Source organism: Neodiprion lecontei, chromosome 1, assembly GCF_021901455.1.
Source record: "Neodiprion lecontei isolate iyNeoLeco1 chromosome 1, iyNeoLeco1.1, whole genome shotgun sequence".
Classification (NCBI taxonomy): domain Eukaryota; kingdom Metazoa; phylum Arthropoda; class Insecta; order Hymenoptera; family Diprionidae; genus Neodiprion; species Neodiprion lecontei.
The window spans coordinates 6,948,131-6,967,868 of NC_060260.1; the positions used below are offsets into that span (position 1 = coordinate 6,948,131).

General features: G+C 41.0%; 1 protein-coding gene across 1 annotated transcript in view; it reads left to right on the top strand.

The window, feature by feature from the left end:
• The first annotated feature begins 444 nt into the window (after positions 1 to 444).
• LOC107225152 overlaps positions 445 to 19,738 on the top strand; it is an 89,304-nt gene continuing 70,010 nt past the window's right edge. Inside the window, exon 1 of the mRNA XM_046742697.1 lies at positions 445 to 710. Within this exon, the coding sequence (XP_046598653.1) occupies positions 615 to 710 (96 nt within the window). The 5' untranslated portion in view covers positions 445 to 614. The remainder of the gene's footprint in view (positions 711 to 19,738) is intronic.

The following is a 19,738-nucleotide window of genomic DNA, read 5'->3' on the forward strand; positions in this document are numbered from 1 at the left end:
TGAACGGTGGAAATGGGGGGGGGGGGGGGGGGGGGGGGGAGAGAAGGAGGAGGAGGAGGAGGAGGATTGACAGCTACGGCGGCACATCGTGCATTCTACGCGTGTATACATTAAAACGATATTTGTTTTCGAAGATGATGAGGCGAAAGGACCGGTAGGGGGATAGAGGGGTGGCGGGGGGGGGGGGGACAAGTGTAGCACCCACACATGACACAAGAAACGCCGGCACAAATCGCACCTCTCTTACACACCTGGAGGAGGGCGCCGCGATCTGGCACGAGTATAGCCTCTCTCCCTCTCTCCCTCTCTCTCTCTCTCTCTCTCTCTCTCTCTCTCGCTCTCTCTCTCCCCCCGAGGCTGCGCCGATCGCTGTGTGTAGCGTGGATCAGCTGATTGGCGTTGGCGTGGCTTTGAGCGAGGGCGTAGCGCCGTACCGGCGGAAGGGGCCAGGTTTGTGTTAGTGCGGAGCGAACCGCTGCGGAGTGCGGTGCAGGCTGCGAGGAGGAGGACGCGCAATTTTCGCGACTTCCGGTTAATAACGCGACACCTCCACCTTGCTGCCCTTCCCCATCCCAGAGTTAAGGGGCGGACCGGAAGATACGGAAGAGTGCGAGATGAGCGCGCGCGAAGTTGTCCTACTCGGTGGATCCCCTTGGGGATTCCGCATGCACGGTGGCAGCGATCTTCATCAACCCCTGCGCATATCCAGGGTGAGTAGAGGGAGGTTTTTTTCAAAATTTTAAGCGTGCGGAGAGGAGAAAATTCAAATTTTATTCGGTTACCGGAAATTTCTGGTTCAATGGGTGGCGTTGTAATAATTCTTCAATGACTTTTGGAATATTTAAGAGAGAGAGAGAGAGAGAGAGAGAGAGAGAAACGTGTTTTAAGGTGATTACAGTTTTTGATACTAAATTTTCTGGTCATTGATACGTGTGAATCTCTGTTTGTTCGCATTGCTATAGATATTTTCTTCAATCAAACAAAGCTTTGACATCCATTTACTGTTGCGTCAACGTTAAATTAACGAAATAGCTGTACGTGCAGGAAAATTTAGTACACAAGTAAACGTAATCAAAAAATAACAGTATCAGATACGTACTAGATTTTCTAGTTATACAGCTTCGATGCCAACTATTCATTTTCATTTTATACTCATCACCGTATATTCTTCCGTTATGATAAGAAACGAAAATAATTTAGAACCCTGTACTTTTACTTTTTTCTACTCAAAATTTCTCCTATTACGCACAACGCAGATTCAGGGGTTTCGAATCAGAGAGCAATCGCATTAGGCGCACGTGGCTTGAGAATCGGGGGTACGAATTTATCACCAATCCTATAAAATTTGCTCCGCATTTTGGTCGAAGGTATTTTGGAGCCGTAGAATCTGCCCGCCGATATTAGCAAGAGCGTGTATTCGCGTATTGTATAATATATATCAAAATGGGGTGAAAAAAATCACTCCGTTCCAAAACTATCGAGCAGAGTGAGCTTACTTAAAGTTTAAACTGTACCGTGCGAATCGTAATACATTCGCCCTCCATTTAACTTCGGCTATAATTTTCACCGAACAATCTCTCGCCTTCCCGAATGATTCCCCGCGGATTTCCCCGTTTCTCACAACCTTTTCCACTGCAATATGAAACACGACTTTGTTTATTGCCTTTGTTTCTTACTGCCAAACTACTTGTACTGTTTTTCACACTGAGAAACGGATGGATTTAAGCTTACGTATTCCGAATTCCAAACCAGTGAATTGATCTTCCTCGCTCGATCCTGAAAGAATGATAAATTTTGCGGTCACTGGATGATTCGGGAATCGGATAGCCGGTGTATAAAAACATTCTTTCGCTGCTTTATTCATCGGATTATTTTTATTTTTGACGTTCTAAAAAGAATTTAAAAAAAACAATCGTTTCGAGCTAGCTGCAATGGTTGGAAACAAAAACCAGGAACTAATGAGCAGACATCAGTGACAAGAATAGATCGTGATAGTGATGAATTTTAAGACAGAGACATACAATGAATGGAAAGCTTACGGTTGAATCGTTCAGCATGTATATTACAACAACGTATGTAAATTGATAAATTAATGACGGTTCGCATCACGCCGCGTCACCTGGTCATCGATTACGTAAATCCAAGTCCGAGGATCGGTTATCGTAGGTATATATGTATATATATGAATACGATGTATATATCGAAAGAAATTTTAACACATTATACAGGAATGAGAGAAGCTTGTGTAGATATGTGTGTTTTTTTCCGCGATCCAAGGACAGAATAATGGTTCGGTGCCTGTGTAACTCGCAGTGACATCATTCACCTGTTTAACCATTTAAATTCATATCATTGAATCAAGTTTACCGTTAAACCTCGCGCATTATAAAGGACTCGAGCGGTCAGTTGGTCAGCTGTTTCACGCAATGGACGAGAGAAAATTGTGCAATTTTCCCAACTAAGTCGCGGCGAGGAAGCCGAGGAGCTTGAAAATATGCAATTTTTATCATCTCCATATTCGATTATTGACGCGACGTTGAACGATTCCGTGAGAAAGCACGCGTAGCGCAAGCTCGTAGTAAGCTTTTGCGGCGCGTAGCGTATATCAACGCACGCGAGACGTGAACTAGTTTGTTTGAATTGAAAACCGGGCGAATAAACACACGGTAAAATAAACCGTACGATTTCTCGATTTTAAACATCGCCGAACCAAAAATCTTCCGCCTAATCGTGTATTTTTGACCAGATGATTAACGGATACTATTCGCCGACGTATAAATTTGCAAAAATTTCCTCATCGACGTCTGCTTATTGCCACAAAACAGCTGTACATTGATATAAGTATATATTTATATCGGTTGCTCTTCCTGGTACGAAAACACGGCGATCTACAACCGCGTTAAAATCTTCAAAGAAAAATTACACTCAAATGGACTGTCGGAAATAAAAAATTAATCGCTTCAGTTGCTCGTATAATCATGGGTATTTATATATTTTACGAAATGAAAAGAAATTCGTTAGCTTCTTACTCCGATTCGTTGACATTGAAATTTTACAACCTTAGGCATCCGATCTACTGGTAAAATAATCAATCACTCAACCTCTCGCAGCACAATTTTCATTTTCTTCATCGATAAGTCCTGCTCAATTATCGCGTTAGAAATCGGCGCCGACCCTGACGGAGTTTACCAAGTTTTTCTGGGTTATGTCGTTTGACTGAAATTTCTACCACTTGTCGTTCCCTCTAATTAGGCCGCTCTCATAATTGCTGCCGTGGTGGGGAATAAACTAGAGCGCAACCTGTCGCATGGAATCCATCTCTGGATTCGAAATTATTTTGTTAGACATTTTTCCCGTACTTCGTTTCGTTGAGATAAAATTATAGATCATCGGGGCGCAACGCGATTACTCAAAATCGTATAATAATTGAACCGAAACGAGTTCAAGTTTTTCGAAGCGAGCTGCAGTGATTGGAACGAGTTAGCAAAGCAGAAACGATCGCTATACCTACGTAATCTTTGTCTAATTTAATTTACAAGTAGGAATGATAATTAAATTCTGAATATGAATTCTTCGCCGTCTTGTCAGTTTCGTTTAATAATAAAAGTCATTTGTTGCGGGGCAATTTAACGCTTGGATAAAGTTGAAAAGCGAGCCGCAAATGTAATACGAATGGGTCGGAAAATAAATATGTTTATTACATAATGTATACATAGATGTTATATAAATGTGAAAAATCACTGTCTGCGGGAAATGCCCCGGGATTCAAGGAAGAACTCCGGGGAAGAAAATATACGCAAAGCGAGGAGAAGAAATGAAGGAGAAAAAATTAAAACTCGACGGTTGAGGGGGTGAAAAAAAAAAAATAAAAAAAAAAATTTCCACAACCCGAGACAGCCACTTAGTTTTCGTTTGCGGTAAGATAAGCATCTGGACACTGGATTCTCGTGCAATGTCGCCGTTATTTAAATCTCCCCAGCTATCTCGAATTGCCTCAACTCAATTATTCTTACACCTGCGGCTTCGCGCAACTGCGACAAATTTTCCGCCAATTGTAGCCCCTCTTTGTTATCATTCAGCGCGAAAATTTGCTGTCAGATTACACGGATGAAGAATATCTTTCATCTGATGTAATAATAAGATTTCAAAAAAAAAAAAAAATAGCACGATAACGAGCAAAACAATCTGCCAATTAACATGAGAAAATTGATAATCATTAATACGAATCATTTACCTGTAATCAGCTTGTACCATGATAATTAACAGAATTCAAAAAGTTCCCGTTATGCTAATCTATCGGAATTTCTTGCGGAACTTTTCGATCAACGGGGCTGGTTTCCATGGTCGAATTTTAATTTCGGGCGTGTCAGAGGAAACGCGCACGATCGATTAACCGGCGGCATTGCAGGTATGATAAGATCGTGACTTCCAACCTTTGCAGCTGGGAGCAAGTAAACCATTGTCCTTATCAGATCAAAGGGTGTGCGTATAAGTCGCCTATATAGTAAAGCGAATTGCGTTAAAGCTGAGGTCTGATTCGGAGGAACACGTAGTGTCGATATTTCACTCAATTTATCTCAAGCCTGAAACCTGCGTATATATGAATATATATCCGCGTATATCGCGCCATTTGTATACAAATCAAAATTTATTTCAGCCCAAAGACTTTTCTCAAAGCGAAGGACAAGGACCGTTGTTCTTCGGCCAGTCGTGGGCTGTAAATTCTGACCTATTTCGATTTATGATTAACGTAGATAACGAAATGAAAATAAAAAAGTAAAAATGTTTATCTGGCCACTCGCCACGATCGGTGGATTTTTCGCGATCAGGAATCCGCTTCACATGGCTTCTAGCTGTAATAACAGTACATATCTCCCGAAATAAGCTTAGAAAGATCATCTGCGCCTGCGCGTAGGTATTAAAAGCTAGACTGAGAAATTTTGCATTCTCAATCTCTCGGAGTATTGTGAAAATTTTCACAAACAGCGACCGAAACTTGGTTACAGCTAATATCACAAGTCTGTTACAATATCTGTTACTAGATCTCCGCGAATATTCTTACTACGAGAGCGTCTAATATTAGATGAAATCATAATCATGTAGGTGTTCTAAAAGCGCGGGTGTTTTCTTAAACGAACTCGCTGTGATCCTGCATCGCGGTGTTATGTTACGTACTCTTTGAACGAGTACAACGGATTTTAGCAGCGAATCTTTATCAGCCTCGGCCCTTTTAAGTGTCGAGCCAATTATTGGTGGAGGTACACCGCTCGTTTAAGTTTGCGGTTTCAAAATTACGCTTGGCTTCTGACCGCAGAGTTTTATTATAGCAAGACGGAATTTCTACCTTGTTGCTGGCTTTCTTTGACATCGCAGTTTCACCAATATTTATTCATTCGCAAGAAATAATGCAGATTCTTGCTTTGTTTGGAATGTAGTGGTTTTTTTCTTGTTCCTGCTATTATTCATCACGCTCACGTGAATTTGTCCGATGAATTTATTTTCATTAACGCATTTGGGGCTTGATTAAATTCAAAATTCAATTAGACGAACTGAGAGGTCATTAGGGATTATTTAAATAACTTTAGTCTGTTTCATCAAGTGTAGAGAAATTTTAATTAGATAAATTGAAGGCTTTAAAGATGGCGAAAGTGTGGCCACGTGGTGAGCACAGATCGATTATCATCATTCCCTGCTTAATACTCGAGAGTCAAATTTCAAGTCCCGAGTTATTTCGGCTTCTCAAAATCGAGGTTATCGTAAGTCTTTCTTATTTCATTCATCTTCTTCGTTGTACACTCGGAATAAAAAACTAATCACGAATCACAGAGAGAGGTTTCGTTAATCAACAACTATTTTCAAAGCTCTGGAACACTATCGATACGAAGCTGCCTTGGGATTATCATGTTTTGTGCAGGCAGTCGACGCACCCAATTTCGAAGCTATCGCCCAGTTCGGTAATTTAGAAAGCAGTCCGTCGCAGTGACCTTGAATTTCAGTCCCGTGACGTGGCAACTCTTGGGTAATTATACGGAAGATCGTCATACCTAATTTCTCTTTCGATCGAACTCCAATCTAACTCTGATCTCGTTAGAGAAAACTGCAGATTCATGTTATTTGAAAAAAAAAACCTTATAACGAAATTCTTGCTGCTAACAATGAGCCGTGAAGTTTTTTTTGTTTCTTTTTTGAATGATGGCTACAAGTCGGTTCGCAAAATTTATCAATCTTTTATCATTTCTGTCAATCTTTAGGAACATGCTACCCGAGTTACGAAATCGAAGCCAGCAGCCAGAATTTTGTGAAATATCTTGAACCTTCAATGCTTTTATAGAATTACGAGGATGAAACTGAACTGCATTTTTGCAATCGCGGATTCGAGGACTTCGTGTGGATTTTTACAGAAATTTCCAGGCCAAATCCACACCGTAATAATTTTTTGGAACGCGTTCAAGCAATTTGTCTGATTTTCTCAGGGGCATCGAGTCGTTTACGTTGAGTGCCAGAAGTAGACCATAATTTGAATATTACTTGGAAAATTTTTCTCGAGAATATAAGGATGGGGTTGAAATTCCGAATTTAAAAAGTTCCGAAAGTGCCAAATTTCGATTTATTTCCTGGCGAAACTTGAAAATTCGTAATTTCAACCTCACCCCGGAATGCATTATCATTATATCGACTATGAGATCTTCTCGGAATGAACGAGACGAGTCAAGTTTTACGGAATGGTGATCAGAGGTTGTCGAATAGGCTGGGATAAGCAAAATACCGTGATAACGGATATTACGTGTAGGTATATGTATTATATTATGGGTACGGGATGCGGGTTATACTTGGTGCCAAGCTCAACCTAATCGTTTCCTTTTATTTCACCGCCAAGATGAATTCGGCCCCAAAAAATCAATTACTTGACCTCTCTAGTTTTCAAGCCGACAGAGTCAAGTTGTCTCTAATTGATGATAAATTTGATCAGAACCGCCTCGAGTTGACTTTAACAATTCGGAAAATATGTGTTCAGTTACATTTTTTAACGCATCCCAAAAAACGTATCAATTTCTGATGAAAAGAAAAGATCGGTCAGGAATACAATTATGAAAGTAATTCTTCCATCCTCGAACCATATTCTTAATTTTCTTGTCTTCTGCCAATCCGACCAGAAACGATTCTGGAAATTTTTTTAAGACGATCCTTCTTCTTCGAAGGCTGCGAGCAAATAGCTCTGACACTGACATATCGGAAGTTGCATAACGCGCATGCAATCTTCGCACAGGGGCGAGGCTGAAATTGTCGCAATCGACTCGCACCTCTTCGATTTATTCTACCGATTAATTTTCCCAGGTGTTTTCCTCCTCCCTCATACCCTCGGCATGTATTCCCGTTGAAGCATAACGACTGCGGGTACGCAAATGGGCTTGACGACGTCTAGCTGTTTGCCACGCGGAACGAATGCACCTGGTTGTTTCGTTGTGAGGTATAAAATGTGCTCACGTGTTCAAACACTAGGCTATGCAACGCGCATATCCGCTCCGAAGCGCAACAAGGTCAAGTTTGCTCGGTTGCATGCGAAATCAACCCGAACGGAAGAATCAAAATCACTGACGAGCCGTTCGTTCAAGAGGATCCGATTGAATCCGTAAGCATATATTTTTCATTCGGAGTAAATGAACGGACGTACAAGTACTTTGGGAACATTTCCGTCTCACCAAGCGAGTAAAAACTTGCGATTTATACGGTCAAATTGAAAAATGTCTTTTGAATATTATCGGTGGATCATAATCAATTTTTAATATTGCTATACACTCGATTCGATATCATTTTTGTGCATGGTTGGGTTGGGGGTGGAAGCTTGGAAGGATCAATACTTGGAATGGCTGATATATATGAAAGATGAAATGTTCGAAATCTTGATATTAAGATAATTCATCTTTCAACAACAACAATCAATTCATCTTCCGTTATTTTATTTTCGCCCGATTAAAATTTTGATATGTCGGCCATTCCAAATATCGATCCTTCCAAGCTTTGACCACCACTACATGGTTTCACGGTTTTTGTTCCTTTTAACACGAACGAGATATGTTTTATCGGTGCAAAATTTTCTCTCGTGCAATCGTCCTTATTGCGAGTATGCATCCGGATCCATGCTGCACGTACGCCAGAGGAATGCATCGGGAATGCGATGCATCGAGCGCATTCCGGTGCACCGCGGAATTCCGCGCTTCCAAAAACCCTACCATAGTGATTCTGGTCCACGGTTCGACAAGACATGAGACGCGTTGGAAACGATCGATGAATTGAGATTCGATGAACCCGCTTGAAATTGCATTCTGATAACGATGTACCAGACTTTAAACCTCGTTTAAAATGCGACGAAATAAAATACCTATTATAAGCAAAAATTTTCAAGACATTCAAACTGTTGGAGCTTTCGTAAATTGAATTAACAACGAAGCAGCATTTTGGTGACAGAAAAAATTTGCAAAAGGGAGAATTTCAATTCGAGAAAGTCGGGTATTACAACATCATTTGGGTGTCGGTTACGTCATTTTACTTATCACATTTTACAACATTCGAGCATTCTGGTTGGTTGACTAAACTTTGCCAACCAATCAGAATGCTTGGATGGTAAGAATTGTGAGAAGAGAAATTACATAATCGACCCTCTGATCACATTATCATCCGATTTCTGATATTCTAAAATCGTATTATCTGTCTAATTTAGAAGAATTACACTTCTAACTCGATCCGTTGATAATTATTGGTGGAATTGAAGTTCTGGCTTTGAAATTCGCTAATTAACAATCTTTGTCGTACTGAAGATATGGTGAATATTGATTTGTTAATTTTTTACTGCATAATAGCCCGCAGGTCTGAAATCATTCCTGACGGTCTATCGTTATTGAGGATACAGAAGTTCGGAGTTTCCAGTTTTGCACGCAATTTATAAACAGCTGTTCGGTTTGTTGTGAGGCGGACCAAGTCGAGCCTTTATCACTGGCCGCAGGTCGTCAGTTTCCTACTAAATACGAGCCTTTCATTATATTTTCTCTGCGTAAATCGTTAAGTTGGCGACCTGCCGCTAAAGTATCCGTCAAAGTAAATGTGCAGCCGAGTAAGTATGCGAAGTAAATATAAACGCGTTCATTGACTGGCGGCGGGACAGGCGAGCATTATTTGCTTTTCAAACAGCACAGCAACTCTCTATTTCCGTTTCTTTTTTCACCAGCAGTCATGAACGTACGGGAATTGAACGCATCCTGCGTCTATCGCTTCTCATTGATTTTCATTCAATGACACAATTCCAGGAGAGATATCTAAAAAGGGGAATAAAAATGCAAAGAAATTAAGCGACGAAGAACTAAATCTCGCATTTACGATCGAATTGATTGCTCGTTTCAGCTTTGTACCGCTTTTCACAATCGATATTCCGAGACAATTGATTTCCCCATTGCACAATTTTTGCACTACCGCAGTACGTGATTGCGATATAAACGTGACACTCGGCGTGTCTCTCTCTCTCTCGCTCTCTCTCGATTTCCGACAGGATTTCTTATCCCGTTTCTTTCCACTTCAGGCGCAGTCCGAAATCGATTTCGTTAATCTCAAGAAACCAGGAGCACCTGCAACGTTTCTATACGTTATTTTCCCTTCTTTTTTTTCACCATCCTTTTCGCGAGTACAAAGCTACCGATAAATCCGATTAGTCTCAACCGTCTGACCGTAGATTCTTCTAGTGATTTGTTTTCACCCATTCAGCTCGCGAAGCGAAAACGCTTTCGTTACAGAAAGAAAATAAACACGATTAACAAAGTGAATTAGAGGGAGATGAGGCGCTGCTGATCTCTTTACTGTACCGATGTTATTAAGAGGGAAACGACATTAGAAGGCTGATTTTCAGGCGTTTTTTTTTTTTTTTTTATTTTCTATACGAATTCTTTTGAGTGGGAAGAATTAATTGGAATTTGATCTGACTTTGACATTATTTCATTGATATTCTGAATTACGTTTACAAATTTTTTCAAGTTATTTTTCGCGAAAATAACGGCCCAAGTGATTTCCCCCCTTAATACTTATCCTTTCTATTTCGTCGGCGCGTCTGCATGGAATTTCGGCCAAACTTTTTGCTAGCTTTGCGAGATTTACCGAGAGTCGCTTCGTGACTGTACCGAATTACGTAACATTGTCCATTAGATTCAGCGAGTTGATTTCATTCAACGCCAAGTAGACGCTGTTTAACCGTACTCGACGTAATTCCTACGCTCAAATGTTGCAGAACCGTTATTACGCTCTATTATACGTGGGCATGCGAATCGGGAATATTTTCGTTGCTTGTGCAAGTCCCGTTTAATTCTGCAACGTATTTCTCAGTGTTGACAAAAGTCGATCAAGTCTCGAATATTTCTGCTATTCAAACCGTGTTCGACGACGGATTTCTCTCTAATTAAGTGCATATTTACACATTTTCGCAACTATGTGTACAGGTATCTGAGTGAGGCAAAATTCATTTCACAATAGATCTACTTCACCCGCAATATCAGCTGTCTTCTAATTTTTCTTATTTTTTCCCACCGTTGCGGCACAACATCTCAATTTCACCATTCTTTGATCCCCGATTTTCAAGCACCAGACCGCACACGTAAAGATACTTTTTCCGGACACCGAATATATTGTAGCAATTTATTTTTACCTCCCCATTCATTCGCGTCTGATAGGTATATACATAATGCTAAGAGTAGGTACTGTAATAATAATGCCTGCCTTCCCGCCTACTCACAGCTTCTCAAGCTTTATTGCCGAAGGAAGTTGGTATAAGCTTGCGATTTTTACAATTATACGGGTGTATCGCATGTCAGAGGTTAGAAATATCTACCTTACACTAAAACACACACACACACACACATATATATATAACATGCTCGTACGAAGTATGTAAAATAGAGTAGCTGCTGCAGGTTTTCGATAGAAAAGACAGACTTTTCGTTCATTTTTCCCGTATGTATATATGTATATACATATATGTATATATATATAAAGCGATCTTTTCTGCACACCGAATATCCCCCCGGGAATTTTTCATGCAAAACCCTTTCAGATACCTATGCATGCGGGGGAAGAATTCATACTGCCGCATTTTGCGGGCCGGAGACCATCCAGATATTGCAAACTAAAGTCTCTTCGCGCTTTCCGTGCCTTCGCCGGTCTCTCCACGTTTCGATTGAATTGGATAGAGAACTCGATTTCGCAAAAAAAAATGAAAAAAAAAAAAAACACTTTTGCGTAGAATTCGAACGAAGATTTGAGTGATTTTTGTCATTTTTTTTTTTGAATTTATTTTGAGTGTAATGGTTGTACAAAATAGCAAAAATAAAAAAATAAAACAAACAAAAACTTATGACACGTATTAAGTTATAAATTCTGTGACTATTTTCGCGTCTTTCCTATTTTTATCAATTTGACTTTTTGATTAATATATTTTGGCTGGCATCGCTGTCATAAATTATCAGCGATGACGATAATAACGGCAAAGTTCCGGTCGAAAGCGAAACGCATATATTATGTAGGTAATCCTGCAGCCGTAAACCTTTGAAAAAAAAAATAACTACCGTACCTACGCACGTGTTCCATCGGCGATAGGTAGCTGTAAAATTTTTTCACGTAGTCGTCGTGCAACGTAGGCGTCTATTTCGGCCGAATCTACCGCGGCGGTCTATAACGTATATCAAACGCCGGCGCTAACTTTGGCGATGACGGTTCATCTAAAAGCAACTGAAATAGACACTCGAATCATAGGTGATGGCTGGCGGTCGCTGGTTGACCGTTGTCGCGATATTACAGAGAGCACGCGGTAATCTTATGTTGGAAAATTAGCAAACAGTGCGGAAATTTTCAGGAGGAAAATAAGTGTCGGGTAAATTCGCTGATTTATGAACTTGGGAAACTCGAACACGGATCTCAGCTTCGTTTCTCCTCACGCGTACGATAATTTTCATCCGGATCCAGACGTTCGCGGTTATGATAATTAACGAATGATCGAACGATGCGTAATCGGCGGTTCGTACCGCACGATGCATCTGCGTCTGATTTATGCACGCGTCTGGAACGTTAACTGCAGCGGCGGAACAATAGATGCGGTGTTAATTGTCGGAACAGAGAACCATAGTCATAGTCATAGTCATAGTCATAGTCGTAGTCTCTTGTCGTGGTGAACTCGTTGCATAACAGTTGGGTAATCACGGTGCATATTGTTCGCGTCTCTTTACCTGCAGTGCCGTTGGTATCCGCGATCGGGAGACCTTGACACGACCTAGATCATAAGTTGTTACCACATTTACATCGCGTCTATTCACGCACACATCATATCCAACCTCCGAGAGCAAAAAGTCAATGCCAAACGGGCTAAAGAGTTGGCTCATTTCCGAGACGGGTTTCTGTGTATAATCGGTAGCATGGTTCTTGTTTGGGTTATTTTGAGATTTTTTCCCACTCAAATCAGGCTAAATCCAAAATAAAAAAAAAACTTCCGATAACTTTAACACGCCCCGCCAAGCGGTCGAATTTTATATGGAAAAGTGCGTGCGTTTGATATTTCATAAAGAAAATTGTTGGTCACTTTAAAACTATGTATTATGAAGAAAAAATTCATCTGGCTATTCTGCAGGAAATTTAATGCTCTATGAAAATAATCAAAACTGATCTTCGCTGATAACGGTGATAAATATTCGATTTACGAAAATTTTACGAGATACTTTTTTTGTCGAGCATTAAATTTCCCACAGAATAGCCGGAGGAGTTTTTTTTATTATACATGGAATTTTAAAGTAATTAAAAAATTAAAGTGACTAAAAGTTTCAAATGCATAGATTTTTCCATACAAAATTCGATTGCTTCTAGATTATGTATTTGTCTCAATGTTCGTTCAACAATTTATGCCACATTTTCAGAAGTCTACTTGCTAAATCTGGATCATCCATTTTTGAACGGGAAAACTAAAAGTATCGACCTTGTTGTCGCGCTTTGGTGTCGATTTCTGACTTCGTTCGACCTTCGTCGAAAGATCAGCGTAATTAATTCCCAGATTCTAGGTAAAAATTTTTGAAACCAATTGTCATTTGCATCATTCCCACGGTTTCACATTCGAACGGTCTTTGTCGGCTCTTTTCTTCTGTTATTGATAAAGGACAGATACTTTCTCTCGTGTTCGCCTTTCTTTCTCTGAATTTTACGCCGCTTCTATATCGGTTGTACCGATAAGTGCCGCCCTGTCCCGGCGTATGAGCGGCGTAACGAGTACCCGAGAATAGTGCCTTGGCCCTAACTCTCGCAGCAATCAATTACTTACTATGTAGTGAGTCTAACCTGACCCGGACTGACACGCCCTGGCCATAAAGCATCGCGTTATATCACCGGTCGACCAGTGATCTTTCAATAAAACAGCTGCAGCCCTCACTCTCTAACCTCCCACCTCGATCGATCGGTTCGAGGCACGAAACGAAAGGGCGGATTCCACGCCTTGTCAAATCATCATGGAGATTAGGAGAAGGGGAAGAAAACATGCTCTGAATATGACTTTATGATGCATCGTTCGGCTATATGCGTGAACAATCGATTGACAACGGAAAGACACTGATAATCTATCGATCCAAAAAAGCTCGTTTACTGGCTAATCGCGTCGCGTTGCGTTTGAAAAAAACTTTTGGTACAATCGCTACTTTCACAAGTTCGAAGCAAGCTTTTTAAACCTCTGCAAATTCAATTATACAGTCATTTTATGACGGTAATTGTGCTTCGTATGGTTTTTTTGGGGAATTTTTTTTTTTGTTTTTGCCATCGTATCGGGACACTTTCACTTCTCTGAAATCGTCGAAAATATCGTTCAATAATTTTCGACGTCACCGTTGCTTCAGCTTCGGCGCGACGAGTTCTCGTTCCATCCGTCCAATTGTATGCATCAAAAGGAAGGCTTAATTATATCGGATTATCATGAGGGCGAGGGTCCAGCTGCTGCGGCGCATCCGCAGGGTCACAAGTGAGCGGTGCGTCGTTAATTGGCGTTCTAATTGGTCGACACTCGACAAAGCCATGCAATAGCGACGAGTTCTTGTTACTGCGATATAAAATCTCGCGAGGAGAGCGCAGTCCACAAATAATTCATTCGAAGACTTTGCCATCGTTCGCTCTTTGCGCGGGGCTTGACATAAGAGGCTATTAAACGCTTCGAAAATTGACCTTTCGACAGCGCACCGAGGGTCAAATAGGCACTTTCGATTCACGCTAATGCCCGACCGATTCGCGGTTTTTTCACGGTAACCAATTATACCTCGAGACCGAACGGAGATTGGATATCACTGATAATCGTAAGAACCGACGAAATTCGAGTATAGGTACCTGACGAGATTATTCGTACGGAAATAAACGGGAATTTTTATTCTGATTCGATAATTTCGCGCTATAAATTCACATCCCGGAGATCGTTGCTTGACATCTGTTGAAGCTGTTCGGAACTTTTGCTCGAAGCGATCGAGGAATCAGTCGAGGCCTTGTAGCTCGGGTTACAATACATGTCGGACAGCTGATGGGGCGAGGATTGACTCCGAGCTTTTTTCGACCGTTTGCGAAGGGTGGAGAGAAGCGGCTTTCTCACCACCATGGAAAATAGATCGACCCTACGTCGATTTACACCCTTTTTGCTCTTTTTCACCGAGGTTGGCTCGCGCTGCGTCGATTCTCTTCTTCGTTTCCTTTTGCTCCTCCTCGGTGAGGATGAGCCGGTTTGAAATTTTGCCGAATTTATGAAGGGCGAGTCCACGTCCAACGAGTAGCGACCACGCTGTCGTTTCAGGACGCCGCAATTCACGCCCCGTTTCAACGCAGCTTCCACCTGGTAAGAGGATGAGATCCGTGAATCTTCGAACTATAACGCAAGCACCAAAACTGATAGTAGATAGTAAGAATAACAAAAAATAATCGATTATTCTTTCCCGATCAATCGAGTACGATAGATTATTTTTAACTTAATGGCCATCGCTAATAGGTAGCAATGTTTCTTTTCGTTTCTACCTGAAAAACTTGTTTTTCGTAGCAAAAAAGAAATCCTCGCCAGAGGGCATCTCTCAAATCAAATTTTTAAGGGTCGCTCTCGGAAGCCAACATCTTCTCATTTACATAACAAGAGAAAAAATTGTAAGAATGATTATTATTTTTAATTTTTTTTTTTTTTTTGCAAGCTGTCTCCACTTAGTACAATTGAACTCTCTACAAAATAATCCTTTCGAAATGTGTTCTAATACCAATACTTTAGACACTGAGTATGGTTGAGAAAGAATCTTTAAACATTAAATTTATTTTTAAAACAACAGCTTGTGATATGTTGAAGCTGCATCATAAAATTAACTTTCGAGGTGAAGCCTGTAACTTTTGATCAGTTGAGTTACGGATTTCAGTCGAACGACACTTTCGTGGAGAATGTAATTCCGTGAAAAATCTTTTCAGTATCAAGTCCATATCGTGAAATGCAGTCGAGTGATAGCATATTTAAACAAAATTGTTTCTTCCGAAAGTTATTTAAATAGGAAAACTTAGAAATGCGAGTTCGACCTTTTAAAATTTAATCAAAAAAATTCCCCTCCGCTTGAATCCATTTTTTGAGACAAGTTTCGCGGATAAAAGCGTAAAAGAAAAAATGTCGCTCCCAAACGAAATATCCTGGCGGAAAGATTACTTTTATATTGAAGTCAATATCTCACCCGACGTTTGGCAGCAGATTTGGAAATGTCGGAAACCTTAGCCACGTACTTGAGGATTCTTGTTGGCGTGGATCCGTTCGAATTTCGCAAATTTTTCACCGCCGAGACAACGAGGAACGGGATCTTGACCCTCCTGATTCTCCGTGAGCGTTTCGGACCCTCCCTGCGCCTGATTCTTCTGGCCATTTCAACTCCCCCTTGAAATCAAGCAAGACTTCTGTTTGCGCATCTTGTGACAACCGTCCGTTGATCCTGATGACTGACGTATTTGGCAGCTGTCAGAGTGGACGACGTTGTCACGGAGACCGGATCTCGCTTTTTTTACACGTGTTTTCGAATCCTAGCAGACTCGAAGTGCTCAGGAGAGCAATGTTCAATCCTCTGCGCGAGCTGTGAAAACGCGTAACGATTTCCGCCCCGGGCAGCGATATCATCCACACTAAGAAATTAGGAGCCAGGGCAAGTGTTTGTTCCTGAAAACCGGAGCAGAATTCCCAGCCTGAAGTTTGATTCCGGAATTGTATTAGAAACTTTGAACTTGCAGCTTGAGCTCGGTTTCTCGCTCTTAACCCGAGACGCAGAGCGATTTTACATACCGCGTTGTTTCGTTGGAAACGTGCCCATCATGTGGTCAATTTGGGACAACGTAAATCCGCGCGCATCTATGCAATTCAGGGTGAATTCAGCACGACTGTGATCCTAGTTGTCGACACGCAAGCGGGTTACGCGCGAATGTATTTTAAATTGCAAAAATGTAGGCGGATCTACCCTGTGTTAAAACGCTTACGTGACATTTCCACGAAATAGCTTGTTACGTAACTTTGGTTTTCGAATGCGTGAATTATATTCGTGATGAGTATAACTCAAGTGGTTTCCAACAAAGTTCTGAACGGCGAGTTGTACACGGTGTATATGAGGAAGTGTATTTTATATGTGACAAAACTTTGTTCGGGTTAGTTGAAACGAGCTGAAGCGGCGATCCGTTGCGGGGAATTCTCCGACGTAGAATTTCTGGAAGTAGGTAGAGAGGCGATGGCAGCCCACTTGAATTTACTTTAATTAAATTTAACAGCGTCTCGTGCCGGTAACGAGGATGAAATCAATACCTAGGCCACCTCGGTGTGTTGTTATTATAGTTGGAAGGAGTGAGAACGTCGACGATTGAAATCCTGCATGTGTTCAAAGTGCGCGGAGATTGACAGGCTCGTTTGAGAATCGGAGCGGATTCATTCTGACACCGGTCGTCAATTACGGAGAAAAAAGTTTATCGTACGGGAACGCAAAACAAATGTTAAAACGTATGAAACGTAAGTCCCTTGTCAAAACAGGATAATATTTTCCGCGGTGGTCCGCCCTTCGGTTTATTTTTGAGTTAAAAATATACTCCGGTAGCGAGAAAGGCGCCGCGATGCGCGTCCGTCTGGCTTCGTTATATCCCTAAGGGATTCCTGGAATTCCCTTATGTTCACGTTCGCTCTTGCGAGGAAGAATTGTGCCTATTACACGCCCTGGCATTCGGCATGAAATGAAACGCTGCCTTCCAAGCTCTCGCGAAGAATGGCCCACCATTCCCACAAAAGCTGCTACCAGTTTATTGTTGGTACCGCCGTCTTACTGACGTTAACGATATAATATCGGAGGTGCCAATCTTCCTATTTCAGGCTTCAAGATAACCCCGGTGCTCCATGGATCGCGAAGAAAAGCTTTGAACACAAGAGGTATTCTCCTCTTCTCGACGAATCTTTGTCCCGATGAAAATTTACACAAGAAATCAGACGGGCTGGATGCTTGAGTTGAAAAACGTCATTAATTCTCCCTCCCTCCTTCTCTCGCTCGCTCTCTCTCTCTCTCTCTTTCGTCATCGATCATGCTCGGAATGTACAAGCGTGAACTGATTTTGACAAATGGAAACCGTAGTCGAGCTGTGATTGTTTTTCTTACAAAATCAGAATAGATGGAGGAGACTTAAACTTGTGGAAAAGTCATTGCATTTTTGTTTGATCATTATTGATTGGAATTAAAGATTTATTCATTTTTTGCAAAATTTAACATAGACAAGCTGGTCAGATTTTGTCGAAAAATAAAAATTTCAATCAATCCACATGCGGATTATCGTCAATCCTGATGATCAATGGAACAAAGCGATTCGAAATTGTCGAATGAAATCAATGAAATTTTCTCCGGAGTGGAAAATCAACCGGAACCATGAAATAATCACACGTCATAGGCAAGTCTGAATTTTCCGAACTTTCCAAAGTTTACTAATCACGTTTTTCTTTGGTACCGAAATCGCCATAAGCGCCTGGTCAGCTAAGTTCAAGTATACAGAAATGTTTTGCCGGTTGCATAGAAACAGGCTTTTCCGTTATTGGCCGAGCTCCAATGCTCTGCTGCGAATCGTGCGTAGGATTGCAACTAGACAAAATCGCGTCTGCTGTATGGAATATAAAAAATGTATAGAAAAGCTGCTCTGCTTCTCGCCCTACATTTTCCTGTGCGTCGCACAGAATTGCATATTTCCATCGGAATGTGGTAACCGTAAAATCGATAACGATTGCCGATTCTTGTTACGCAATTTCTAATCCAAGTTGCACAAGCGAGTTTTCTCATAGAAATTATTTTTCACGCGACGAAAGGCAAATTTTTTTTCAGCGAAAGACCGCTCGTTGCCAATATTCAAATTCATCCCAATCTCCCCAATTCTATAACGTCGATTTTAGAATCTCTGTTTTCTTCCACCTGCGTTATTTCATCATTAATTTTCACTCAGCATGGTCAGAGAGAATGTGCGGGTGGAATCGTGTTTCATTAGACACGTACGCGAGAAGTGTCTACCAATATAAATATATATATGTACATATATCCATGCCTTTGTAACCGTAGATCCCATTGAGCCAGGATTTGCCAACTGTGGTTTCGCTAGCCTGAATCAGCTGATATAATTATTACACCTTGTTTATTCTTTCTTTATATCCCGAACACGCGCTCACTTCGAGGTCGTCAAGATGGTAAGACTCAACTGTTGCGGCAACTTGTACACCCATCCAAAAAAGAAATACCGCAACGCGATACGAGGGATTCTGGTTACAGGAAATCGCGATTCTGATACCATGCCACATATCACGCTCGACAGAAATAAGATTCCGAAAATTTAATCACACAGGCAAACGACAACGCAGCGTTGAATTCGATGACAGAGAACGAGCCTTTTACCAATTACCAAAAACACTTCCAAATATGTACAAATAACACAGGTTAACAGAAATTCATTCATTTTTTTTTCGAGTCAATATTTAAACGAACAAATTTTGATTCTATACATTGAATAATAACCAAAATCATCATTTATTACTTTTTTACGTTGATAAATAAGCCTTGAAGTTTTTGGTTGATAGTATACGCAGCACGTTGAAATAAAAAGCAAACTTTATCAAACAACAGTATTTGTTCTTTTATTAATTACGTGGAAGAAATCAAAATTTCGCATCTAGAACCAAGACTCAAGATTTGTGTTGACCTTTGTAATATAGGATCAAAATAATTCAGTCCAATATCTCCACACGTCATACACTGATATTTATTCATCCATTGAACAAATTTATTTTGTAATTCGTTCATGGCTGATTGAATTTTTTTTTTTTTTTTTTTTATCTCAACGATGATAATACGCACTGCTCGAGTCGATAACGTGCATGGCCGTGCCAGTGGAGGAGGGAGGAGTCACGTTTCGAGCCCTGCCTGCATTCCCAAGCCCTTTCGTTCACTTACGCCCGCGTTCCTGCTCCGGGACCCACATATGAGTCTAGAGTATACAACTGTACAGCATGTGGTTCGAGCCAGTGCTTACAAGCATTAGGCTTCGCCGAGCACAGGGACGTAACGAAAGTCGAAGGTGCGCCCCTCGAAGTCCGGGGGCCTTTTTCAGAAACTCATCTTCCTCTTATCTCAATCCGACATTGAACGTGTAGATTGAACTTGAAACGTCTTCAATCTCTTGT